The 13,388-nt window shown below is 41.0% G+C and overlaps 1 protein-coding gene across 5 annotated transcripts in view; it reads left to right on the top strand.

Moving 5' to 3' along the window:
• The window catches only part of LOC139941467 (uncharacterized), a 168,287-nt gene extending 157,744 nt beyond the window's left edge, over positions 1-10,543 (top strand). For all 5 annotated transcript variants that reach the window (XM_071937985.1, XM_071937984.1, XM_071937987.1 and 2 more), the window contains 5 exons: positions 1,913-2,042; positions 2,485-2,572; positions 2,955-6,934; positions 7,780-7,849; positions 8,365-10,543. In XM_071937985.1, coding sequence (XP_071794086.1) covers positions 1,913-2,042; positions 2,485-2,572; positions 2,955-6,934; positions 7,780-7,849; positions 8,365-8,371 — 4,275 coding nt within the window. In that variant the 3' untranslated portion in view covers positions 8,372-10,543. The remainder of the gene's footprint in view (positions 1-1,912; positions 2,043-2,484; positions 2,573-2,954; positions 6,935-7,779; positions 7,850-8,364) is intronic.
• Positions 10,544-13,388: the final 2,845 nt, after the last annotated feature.

Here is a 13,388-nt window from a genome sequence, read left to right on the forward strand (position 1 = left end):
GGGAAGGGGGGTTAAAGTTCAACAGAAGGATAAATATTGGTACAACCACCTATGGGCTAGGCTGCAAAGTGTGATAGAGTAGACTGGTGTCAATTCTATCACTCTGTTATTATCCTTTTTCACATCATGTTGATAATAAGGTCTATTTTGGGTAGTTTGGATCTTCTGTGAACTTGTCCTTGCAATGTGAAGGCACAACTAATATGACTGAAGAAACAAATTATATAAACCCTGCCAGTCGCTCTTTTCATAAAGCTGTTAAACAGAAAATACTGCGTGACAAATTTCTTTGCTATATGCAAAAATTAAGTGGGGCACCACTCACAACAATGCTAACTTTATTTAATTTGGGCTGGTAACTTTTACTTTTTGTGCTTAGCAAGTTTTTATGCAAGACTTTATGAAATTAAGCCCTGCAGTCATGTATCTTGCAGTTTCTATGGACGGACGAATCCTTGGTCAAAATGGAGTAATTGTTCCCAATCAACCAAGCTGTTTCTTTACTTGCCAACGGACCCAAATACACCCATGACAGCCTAACGCCATCACCCCTTGAGGCTGTACATGCCCTTCGCCACTTCCCACCAATTATAGTGTGGGGTATTTCCTTTGGGGGGGGGGCGTTAGGGCTATGGCCATCAACTCTGTCATTCTCTATTTTTTCATCGCCTGCAGCTTTTTCAAAAAATAAAAATGACTGCTTATATGAGCGGAACGTGGCCTGTAATCTTAGTCAGATAATATTCCACTGTTTTTCTGAACTAGTGGGAAGTCGGACTCGTTTAAACACGTGAAGCGAAGAACGTTCTAAATTTGTAGTGGAAATTTCTCGCCTGTTTTTCTTTTCCGGGATAACCTGTGATATTTTCACATATAGTCCCTTGACCAGAGCAGATTATTACTTAGTCCAAGTAATGATCTCTTCGCCTGATGTTTGAAGCTTAACATCCCGCAGATGTTCCACTGATGAAATTAATAAATTCTGACAACTTTGGTTCTCCTGTAAAACCAGTCAATCCACAACAGTCACATTCTTAAGACATTCCCAAGGATGTGCTCAACACTAACATTTTTTTCCCCCGGCTTGAAAGCTCAATTCCCTCTGCTGCATAGTGCGTAATTGCAATCATGGACTCCTTTAGGGCAGCCCAAGGTTTGTTGTGACAGCGCTAGTGGAGACTCTTGATGGAAATATTTGTTGGCTAAGCAGTGTCGGGTGGGAGGAGTGGAAGAGTGAGGATATCAGAGCTGTGAGGTCATAGGTCAAATTGTCAATCTGGAATGCATTTAGGATTATTACGATTGAATTGAATGTGTGTTGCACTTTGGAGTTGTTGTTTCTTGAATCTGGACTTCTGTTCTAGGTTATTTTTTAGGACTTTTGTTCTAGGTTTTTCTTTCTTGCATACTTTTGTTTTTTATATTTGCCAACTCAAATCAGCTAATGACAGTCAATGTTGTCTTAATTGTTTTTTGCAGATGAGTGTTCTTTTTTTACCTCCATGGTTCTTTACAGTTTAAACATACTGTATTGTTTGGAGATAGCTGACAAACCTCAATTTAAAATTCATATACATTTTTTTTTTGTAAATGCATTATTTCAGGCAAGACCTTTTAAAATAAATTTGTGATTTGTTTAAAATCGTAATTGAGTCATAACTTCATTAAACGCATTACTTCAATATTCATTGTAAACAGAGCTGTCTGTATAGAGCAAGAACAGCATCAAGAGAAATTGTAAACTGGCTCTAAACAGCCACAAGAGGGCAGCAAGCAAGTTTAACAGAGAGAATTTCTCAGATTTCATACCTGATTAATGTTCTCTTTATCATGTTTGAGGGTACAGCAACATGATGTATTTGACCTTTTCTTCTAACCTTTTCCCATTGTTTTCTGTTTCTATTCTTGACAGGCGACCACTCACTCTGTTGCCGTAGACACCTGTGACATGTCCACACTCACTGACCCTGATTGTCTAGGGCCTTGTGAACCAGGAACTTCAGTCAACCTGGAGGGCATTGTGTGGCATGAAACTGACCAGGGTAAGGTCCTCTCCTTCTAAATACTTACTTCCTGGGGGGTCGTTAGGGGGTCAATATGTTAAGGGTTTGTTTCTTGTTGTTCTTTCAAGAAGCGATCTCCATACAAAGAATTTTTATTTGGGAAGTAACATTTGCAAATTGTGTCTGTCACATGTTATATCTTAAACAGTCTTGAGAGATGATCATGATTATGGTCAATTTAAGTTTCCATAAAATGTTTGTAGGGACAAGAAGCTGATTTTCAGTATTTCATGTATAAAATATAAGTAATTTCAATTTCAACAGACTCCCATGACTGGTGCTTTGTAATATAGACCAATCTAACTCCCAAGATTCTGAACCTTTTGATGAAAACTAACGGACTGTAATAAGTCTTTGCTCTGATAAATTGTACACTTTCCATTAACCCTCCTGCAAACTATTTGCTTTTTTGTCTATGTAGGTGTGCTTGTGGTGAATGTTACTTGGAGAAACAAGACCTATGTTGGGACACTACTTGACTGCACAAAGCATGACTGGGCACCACCAAGGTATGTAAACCCATCCTTTTCCTCTGTTAAAAGATTTGCAATATTATAACAGAAATTACAATTTGAACCAGGGATTTTTCTTTTGAATGGGGGGGGAAGCAGTTGTTACTGATTATAAGGTGGTTTTCTTGATTAGAATGTCTCAAAATATATGAGAGGATTGCAAGACTAGGTCATGTACTTGTCTTGAATGTAAACCAAGGATAATTTATTTTTGTTGCCAGGTAATTTTTTTATCCGAATAAGGAGTATTGTGTAAATGTACATTTATATAGCATAATCTTGATTCATCAAGGACATCTTGACTACAAATTGTAACCTTGTAAAAATATTGCCAAGGTTTTTACCATTTGTTTCTTCTTTTTATTTTTTTCTGATTTAGGTTCTGCGATTCACCCACCAGCGATATGGAAAATAGGAACGCAAAAACACCAGGGAGACCCAAGCGAGGGCGTAGCAGCTCTTCCACAACAAATAGTGACCTCAGCAACTTCACAGAGACACGTTCTTCCATTCACAGTAAACTTCGCAACTCTACCACAATCAAAGGGCGACGGGGCAGCGGTGCATCCAATGGCAGTCGCACGCCCCCGAACGCCATCGATCGGAACCAGGGTAAACGGAAAATCCGCCCCACGGACATTGACTTGAGCTCCGGGGAAGATAGTAATAAAGCGGCCAAGAGGATGAAAACGGCCAGGAATACACCGACACCAAATTCATCTGAGGGTGCAACTTCACCGGTTTTTATTGAGTGCCCAGAACCAAACTGCAATAAAAAGTACAAACATATAAATGGATTAAGATACCACCAGACACATGCCCACCAAGATAATCCGAGACCGGAAGCGATAACTCCGGATGAGTCAGACAATCCAGAATCAACCAAAGCTGTGACTGACGAAGTCCCTGATTTGAGCCTCTCCAAGGAAGAGAAGACTCAAATGTCTTCAGAGCTTCCTCAAGGAGCTTTACCTAGTACTCCCTGTCCACCCAAGGTGGCGGCCAGTACGGCGGACAAATCCAAAGACACCAAAACATCTCCCTCGACGTTGACGACCCCAACTGAGAAGAGGGAAGATAGTTTACCGCCTTGTTCACCGACAGGAAGTACATCAACTGACTCATCGTGCAAAGACTCTATTACTAAAGACAGCACTGTCAAAGGAAAAGTGGATGTAGCCCGTAGCCCTAAAGGTGGGCAGCATAAAATTCCAGCCGAAAAGTCAAGTCCAAGTAAGCTCCTTCATGGTGTAAACAAAAGCAAAGACTCTGTTAGTGCCGTCAAAACAAAGACTGATTCTCACTCAAACGATAAGTCGAACAACAAGCACAAGAAAGCAGTTACGAGTCTAGCTGCGACTAGCAATCAAAAGGATATGTCAGTGTTTGATTTTAACTCTACGGCTGAAGCTGATGATCATTCTAAAAAGATGAATGCAAACATTGCTGAGAAACCAACTGGTGTGAGTGTTATACGATCTAATCCAGAGCAAATTACGATCAAGACTGAGCCTCTCAGTCCACCAGCTGTGGGGGTTCCTAAAACTCCAGATATGCTTAAGATGCCCACGACGCCTCAGCATAGTGACGATGCGCAAAAACATTCTAAGAGTAAAGAAAAGGAGAAGGCAAAAGGAGGCTCGGAAAAGAAAAAGTCAAAACAGGACAAAACGGTCCAGAAGCCCAAATCGGCCCGGCCGATTGCCCCTGCTCCGCCCCATCCCCAACCACCACAACTCATTGCAATACCAGCCATTGTCGCCACAAGCAGTACAACAACTCCAACGCCTTTGACGATACCGTCAGTGACAACCAAACCTACAGGGTCATCACCTAGTACTGGCCTAGCACTCAAACCAATCCAACCAAAGCCTTCCGTGGCAGACAACTCCACTGTGAATACATCCATAGCGAATCTTAAAGATAAGAAATCCAAACCGAAGAAAAAATCAAAGACTGATAAAGAGAAACATACATCAGGTACTACCCCAAAGGAAGGGACCAAAGTAGACTCTAAAGATAACAGTAAACCAAAAGAGGCAAAGCCAAAGGATTCTCCGCCAACCAGTCGGCCAGATCAACTCACTGAAGCATCGATAGCAGCCGCGTTGTTAGAGAATAACATTCTCAAACAGGCTCTTACAGCATCGGGTATTGGTCCAGAGGATGCTGGTAGGAACTCTCCATATGTTGCTGGGAGTAGTTCGGACAATCAGGCCAAAGGGACTGACCAACCACCCAAAGAGACCCCAAAGGAGCTTCATTCACTAATCCCTAGCAGGCTGATGGCTAATCCCACCATGCCAGAAATGCCAAAGCTTATCCCTACGAGTAGTATATTGAACTCAGCCAATAGACCACCACACCATGGACCAATGCAGCCTCAGCAACAACAGCAACCACCACCTCCCCCTCCCACAAAACCAATCATCCCATCCTCCCCAGAGGCCATGAAAACTGAGTTTCAAGGACTCCCACCAACTACCCAAACCAAGTCCAACACCTTGCCCTCAGAACACCCTGTGCCGACCTTGACTGTGCCACAAAGTACCGAGGACGGTCGAGCAGGAAGTCCAGCCTACTCTGATATCTCAGATGCAAACGACGATCCCCCGATTGTCGCAGCTAAACCAAGAGAGGACAGAGATCCTTATGCTTTTCACGACACTCCGATATCCAGAGCGCAGCAGGCTAACAAGCCAGTCCCAGAAGATCTACGTAGGGTTGAGCGAGAACAACTAGCTGTACCGATGTTCTCACCACTAACGGAGGTAGCGCGAGAACGCGGTGTTAGCAATGAATCATTGGCAAAGTCACTAGACACGATGAGATCAACTCCTACTCAATCAATTAAATTAGAGACTACTCGCGAACCCATCAAGGAAGGACCTGAAGCTAAGAAGGCAAGGAAAGACACTCCGAGTCCATCAACTGACTCAAGCTACAGGCCTCAAGCTCCACCAGGAGCTGTGTTTGGAGGACAGTATTCCTTTGTACCTGGATATGTAGCAATGGACCCTTCTTATCACCAAAGACTAATATCCACTGATCCCCATTATAGACAACAACATGAGCAGTTCATGGGTGAGCAACGCAAACGTGCTGAGGCAGAAAGGATAGAACGAGAGAAACGGGAACAGGAGACGAGCAAAGACAAACCTGCTGAGAGCTCTGAACCCAGACCAATCCCAAAGATCAAAACAGAACCAGTGACCCCCACTAAAAGGGACCCTATATGTGAATCAAAGGGAATGAGACCTGAAAAGGATCATCACCATCTCAAGAGAAAGGGGGAGGTTTCTGCTGAAGCAATTCGTGGTAAACAATTAGACTTTAATAAACCAGGATCTGAGAGTCCTGACTTGAATGCCGCAAATGGTGCCTCAAAAAGTACAGAGGGACGGACCCTACAGGAACAGCAGAGGGAAGAGATGAGGTTGTACTCCTTGTATGATACTAAACAGAGGGAGTTGCAAAGGCAGGAAGAAGAGCAACGGAAAGTCAAAGAGCAAGAGGGGAGGCATAGGTCAGAGTCTAGTGAGTCGCGGAAAGAGAATCGACGAACGCCTGATCATGAGCATTCCAGGAGAGCAAGTGTTTCTCCACGACGTGACGCCTCTAAGGAGCAAGGTTCTTCTGCAACATCTTCGAAAGTACCCACTGATGAGAAGAAGCATAGAGAATCTCCACTTGGTAAGAGTCAGTCTCCTCATGATAAGTCTAGGGGTCCTGGCCCTCCTTCTAGAAGAGTACTTGAGACCTACCCAGCTTACCTTCATCAGCAGGGGTTTGTCCACACAGCCTTTGGACCAATGCCATTTGATCCCAACCACCCAGCCTATCAGGCTGTGAATCCAATGGTGGCATACCCTACTTATATCCCACATGAGTTACACTACCCACCGCCTGCTGGCCCTCGTGTTATCAGCCCCATTTGGAAGTCATCTGAAGAACGGGGTCGTTATGAACTTGAACGTGAGTCCAGGCCAACGTCTCCTCCTTCAAGCTCTAGTAGTAAAAGCCGAGACTCCTCGCGAGAGCGACCAACCAAAGCCCTAGACGTTCTACAACAGCACGCAAACCAGTATTTCAGCTCGCACAAAAATGAGCGACCAACAAGATCACCAGAACCTGAGAGGGAACGGAGACCGTCGACATCTCCGCATCGAGCAGCTTCTCCAGCTGGGAGGAAGACCCCAGCAACACCCACGACGAGAGCCGAGTCTCCACGGTATGATGCGACAAGGAGACACGGACCACCTTTTCCACCTGGTCATCTACTACATCAACATATGCACACACACCAGCATACACACCTAGGCATGGGATATCCAGTATTACAGCCCTATGATCACTTCGGTAAGCAGTTCTACTTCTCACTAATTTATCTTATTGAAGTAACAAAAGTTAACTTGGCTCAAATAATTTGTGAATCCATCTTAAAAGTTTTTGTTTCATGTTTTTTATTAGTTTGTCTTAAAAGAGAACAAACTTAAGGCCAGGGCCGAATAAGCCAATTGTGAGTAAGGCCGTGTCCGAATTGATGGCTACGGCTGCAGCTACGACCGTTGCCAGGGGTGTTGCTAAGGGCGTCCTATACTTCAATGCATGACAACGCGGCGATCCGGCCGTAGCCGTAGCCGTAGCCGCCAATTTGGATACGTCCTTAGATTTGAATAATGTCTTGTACAATGACTTGCTCAGTCACAAGTTACTGCTTAAATTTGAATTCCTTGCACTTTAGAGACGGTTGCTATGTCAAATGATTCGGGGCAAGCTTTTGCATAGTTGCATAAAAGAACACCCATGCACAAATTTGAACGAATGTGTATGGCACAATGGTACCAGAGTTTGCTCATTAGAGGTTCCTTTACAAAAGCTTTCCCCAAATAAACTGTCTCTATAGTATGATGGAAATTCATGGGAAAAAAGAGATTGGGAAAATGGCAACTCTACTAAAGCCCCTTGTATATCAATGTCCGTACAAAAAAAAACACATTTTTGATTGAAATTTCAAAGTTAACACTGATCTTAAAACTGTCCCGTGTGAAAAATTCTACTTTCATAGTTTTCTCAGGTGTGTTTTGAGATTGCTGTAGTTTTTTAAATTATAGCTCCACATACATGTACTGTCTATATAAACCTTGTACTACAGCCAATTGTCATAGTTCTTAAAAGTTCTTCTCCATTTTTTTCGTCTTCAGTTCTTGCAAGTCACCAGCAAGCAGCAGCAGCTGCAGCAGCGTCGGGTGTGAATCCTTACGCAGTAAGAAGGTAAGCCAGTTATTCTTTCATTATTGGTGCTGTACCTGGGGTGGATTTCACAAAGAGTTGAGACTAGTCTTATATCGAGCTAGGAGCCCTAACTTAGGACTAGCCATAAGTTTTTAATAGCTCCTAGGACTAGTCATAAGTTAGGACTAGTCCTAACTCTTTGTGAAATCATAGGTGTCATAGGTAGGGTTAACCCATGTGACACGCCTGTGAGGCAAAATTAACCACATCATTTAATGGGAAGGTTGGAATTTGCCATACAGCTAAAATGGCAGCATGCTTGAATTGCCTTAAAGCAGGTACACACATGAACTACATACGCATTTTCTACACTCTGTTTCTGCTGACCTTGTCACTCAACTATGACACTGCTGGTGCAGCCAAAACAGAACCCACTGCAGCCGTGGTGTATTTTTATACATTGACAAGCTTTTTTATTTGTTTGACTGACAAAACTAACCCTATATGTATCAAATTCTAACTCAGAGTATCCTTTCTTTTTCTCTATATTGCAGGGAATAAACGGTACCTTTCCAAAGTGACTGCATCGTGAAATCCACTTTGTGTTTTCTGCATTGTATCAAAACCAAAGAGTCTGCGCCCCATGTATGTATCTCTACCCAGATTGACTGTGCTGCTGATCAATGGATACTTCCTTGCTTTTGTGATAGAACATTAGGCACCAGACTGTATTGAGTCAGGTCAATGACATTGGTAATCAAGAGAGAATGTGTGCTGGATTATCACCATGGAGATGGAATAAACAGACACCTCGGTCACAACATGAATCTTGAAGTTGCGATATTCGTCGATGACTGATTCATCAACTTACTGTTGGGGGATTTAAGCTCATTTTTTCATCGTCATGGTTGGAGAGAAGACGACTGTTGGAGTAACAGACTAAATATTGTATATATAGAACGATAGGTGTGGATTGTTTAGCACTATTGTTGCCTTGCAACTGAAGAAGGACCTGCAAAGGCTTGTGAATATTTGACAGGCAGGACATTTTTTATACTTTTAAAAATACAATTAAAAAAACAAGCATTTGATGATAATGAGTTTTGATGGAATCAGAGTTTGTTTGTTTTTAACAGTGAAGCTGTACAGTCTGGCACTTACATGTGTTAAATCTTCACTTAAAAATATGGGCTTCGGGCAGTGTTGTTCAGTTTGCTGGCACCAGACTTAAGATGGATGTATCACCCACATTAAGACTAGTTGAAACTTGATCAGCTTCTGTTCTTTATGGCTTCTGAATATTCAACCAATCAACTGGCTTACATACTACGAAGTCATGTGAATTATTTTGCCATATACCATGAACAAAGAAATCGTTTCGAGTAAAACTGGTAGTCTTTGATCTTAAAGTAGACTTGCAGCAGACGCAGATGCGCAAATTGTACATGAAAAACGTTCTCTCTTTTTTAACGGCTCTATTTACCAAGAGCTTCAAGAGAGATTTTATACTAAAAGTACTGTCATGTACATGTGCTACTACGTTATACTAAACTTTTTTCCAAAGATGCCAAAATAGAGCTTTTAATTTGGGTGCAAATAGGCAGAACAGGAAGTTGTTTGTTCTTTTCTTTCCTTTATTTTTAAAATAATAGCTTTATAGCAAGTTTTGAATGTTAATTCGTGTTTCTTGTTGAGGATCTCTAAGAGAGCTTCTTAAATTTGTTTTTATTCAATATTTTTAAAGTTGGCAGTGTCCAGTGCTTATTATGAGAGGAATGGGTTTTGGGATCAGATATACTTTTATAAATAAAACAAAAGTTTGGGGGCTTTTGTATTCCGGGTATTTGCATTGTTTTTATCTGCATTTAAATATACATGATTACTCACTCATCGTTTAGTAACCATTCTATGTTAAGCCTTGATTGTTTATTATGCTCAGAGTTCATTAAGCATAGAAAAATCTCGTTTAGCAGAAACAGATTACCACTCAATATGTCATGTAGTTAACACTGGTCAGATTTTGCTGAGGAAACAAATTTGCTAAAGCAATATTTGCTGGCTTCACAGCTTTTATGAAATTTTGCTCAGATGGTTGAACATGAAACCTTTTGTGTGAAATCCACCAGTTTAATTTGATTATGACTCTCTGATCGCTAAGAAAAAAAATTAAGTAGTAAACTTTAGGGTACAAGTAGGTATACAAACTTATTTGGGGGAAATGTTGGTACTGAGAAGAACTGTGTGGTCTTGACGTTTCAAACAGAATACTCAGCCTGTCTTCAAAGAGTATACTGTTCAAAGCCTCAAGACCACACTGGGTCTTCTCGGAACCAACTTCTTCTCAGAACCAACACTCCTCCCAAAAGAGGACTATGTACTTATGCTGAATGGTTGAAGAATGTCTTACAAGATTGCTGAAAGATGTCTAGTGCTATTTATGCGTTGAATCATTTGAGCATTGGACATTGCTAAAGAAAAAAAACACAGAAAAATAGCCTGTTCTTCCTAGATACATAACAGAAACCTATATTTTGATTTTTGATTTTTGTTAGATATTTTTTGATGTTTGGAGTTGATGTGTTCCTGCGGAAGACGTTTTGACCAATGATATATTAATGAGTTTATCTTTAACAATGTGCCGCGAGTTATTCAACATAAAGCACACCACTTTGTATTTTACTGTATCTTATTAAATAGTAGACATTTGCCGCCAAACTGTGACGGGAAAAAACAGTTTCTGCTTTTTGTTTGTCTGATCTTTTTTTGAATAGTTTGTGTTTTAATAGTAAACAAAAAGTAAGAGACAGGGAACTTTATCCTTAAAGGCAGTGGACACTATTGGTAATTGTCAAAGACTAGTCTTCACAGTTGGTGTATCTCAAGATATGCATAAAATAACAAACCTGTGAAAATTTGAGCTCAATCGGTCATCGAACTTGCGAGATAATAATGAAAGAAAAAATACCCTAGTCGCACGAAGTTGTGTGCGTTTAGATGGTTGATTTCGAGACCTCAAGTTCTAAACTTGAGGTCTCGAAATCAAATTCGTGGAAAATTACTTCTTTCTCGAAAACTATGGCACTTCAGAGGGAGCCATTTCTCACAATGTTTTATACTATCAACCTCTCCCCATTACTCGTCACCAAGGAAGGTTTTATGCTAATAATTATTTTGAGTAATTACCAATAGTGTCCCCTGCCTTTAATTGGTGTCCAAATTAGCGACTAAGGCTGTTGACAGCAGTCTTCAATCAGTCACTTTTTGGGAAATGACCAAACCTGGTTGGTAAACAAATAACATTTGAAAAAGATGTGTTAATGGCCTCACCATTTGACACTAGCCAAGTCTTTCTCAAGGGCTAAATGGTTAAAATTTAAAAAAAACATTTTGGAAGGAAGTGATTTGGTGAGGAATCTCACTTCCCATAAAATTTGGTTTTGCAAACCCTGATGCTTAGAACCAATTCAATTCCCTCATTTCAGAAACTGTCTCAAATAAGTTGGTTGTTTTCTTGGTCTGGATTCCTTGAAAATGATAATACAATGAAAAAAGCTTTTGCTCAGTAAGGGGGAACATTTTGTACCAGGCAATTTCTAGATTTGTGCATGGCTTCTCTGATGCGAATATCAATTATGCAGTCAACAAATCAGCCTGGAAAAACAGTACCAATTTCCCTTACTACCCATGCATGCCCTTGGCAAATGGCTGTATAAAAAAAAAACAGATTTACATGATCCCCTCAAAATCAGCCAAGAAAACAAAACATAGTTATATTCAAACACATCATCGGATTATAATTTTCTAGAAACTTTTTCAATCAAGTTCATTATGTGTGGAGATTGTGGGTTCTGCCAAAAGAAATATAGGCCTAATTTGTTTCACCGACTGTTTTTGTAAAACAACTATAGAGGGCGCTATAACGATTGAATGGTCAGAATTCTGTGAAGGGTGTGCACCCTACCATACAGGGAGAAACGGAGCGTCGGGCTGGCACATAATTTACAGGCCCTCGAAAATTCTCTGCTACTGACAGATTTTGGAGAACAAGAAAAGGAATACAGTTTAAACACTTTGCCCATCGTGGTTGGGATTAGATACATCTGACTTGAGGTATTTTGGATGACACCATCAAGAACTAAGTAATCCCAAGTTGTTACTCCCCCCAATCTTTTCAGTTTATCTGATTCTGATTGGAAGGCTATTACAAACAAAATATAGGCCTATGTTCTAATGTCCTGCTTTCCAAATGTGTTGTTTTTGTTTGTTAGCTTGCTTGTTTGTCCTGACTTTCATTTTTCTTCGTACTTCTTTTGGTCATCCCCGAAGTAGGCCTACATGGTCAAACAGGCGTTTTATCTTTGTACACACAAAGTTTGTGAGATGAAAGTTTGAACAGCGCCACCTTGCGTTGTAAATATCACAGACGGGACCAAGTTATGCACCGCACGTCCAGAAAGTGGTGTAGGTTCACCCAGGCGTGTGTCTGCACCCCCACTTCACCTGGGCTCAGACACCGATCTGGCCCCGAGGCTAGGGCCGCGCTGTCCCGGTTCGGTGTCACTTCACAGGGATCGTAATCTTTCAAGCGTAACTGTAAACGATACAGTAACCAGAGCCTTTGTATCTAGGGAATAATAAATCGCCAAGATTATAACGGCACTGCAGTTTTTCTGGATTGGAAGCTGGTGAGATGGAGTTAATGGTCTTAAAAACAAACCAACTTTGGTAGAGGGTAGATAGTTGATCTGACTATTATTACATCTACTTCTGTGGTTTCTTTGCACAGTCTGACCATGGTCTGACCATGAATGAAGAAATACAGACTGAGAACTGTTCAGTGTATTTATGAATAGAATAACAATGGTCACTGGTAGTCTGGTACTCAATTGGACACACGTTTCATTTACTGAAATGTATCATTGTTTCGACGATTAAGAAACAAGATGGAAGGAAAAGAATGAATACTAATGGAGCTAACCTTCAGTTACACCAGAGCATAGTCAAACCATGGAGCTAATTCTACCTCCATGGTCAAACAGAAATAAAGTAAAGAAAGGTTTTGTTTATATATCTTTCAATGTGTGTGTTAAAATGTTTGTTTTGTTTGTACTTTGAGAAATTTGCCAGATATTGTTTTGATTTTTAACACCAGAAGTGAAAAGTTTCACCGGCATACCATTATTCGAAGCCACAGCAACGCAAGGTACATGTGCCGCCCAAAACAAACAAGACAAGAAAAAAAAATAGAGGCTAACCGATGTTTCCTCAAAAATTACACCAATTACTGAAAGCCACTTAGCCTGTGATAAGAAGATAATCAGTACTCAAACACGATCCTTCAGTGATGTGGTACATTACTGTCAGGATTAGCAATGATAACATTATTGACCGTAGTCATGTATCATCGGTCAAAATCTACCGAGAGATTGTAGCTGGGAAATGAGTTGGTCTAAATGAAGTGACCGTTGGCCCTGTTGACTTCAATACGCTGAGTGACCAAAAGAATTGGATTGAAGCAACAAATTGTATATAAGTGAAGTCATTCACACTCAGACATCACTGGCTCTAGCACCGCGAA

The sequence above is a fragment of the Asterias amurensis genome, chromosome 9 (genome assembly GCF_032118995.1).
Source record: "Asterias amurensis chromosome 9, ASM3211899v1".
NCBI lineage: Eukaryota > Metazoa > Echinodermata > Asteroidea > Forcipulatida > Asteriidae > Asterias > Asterias amurensis.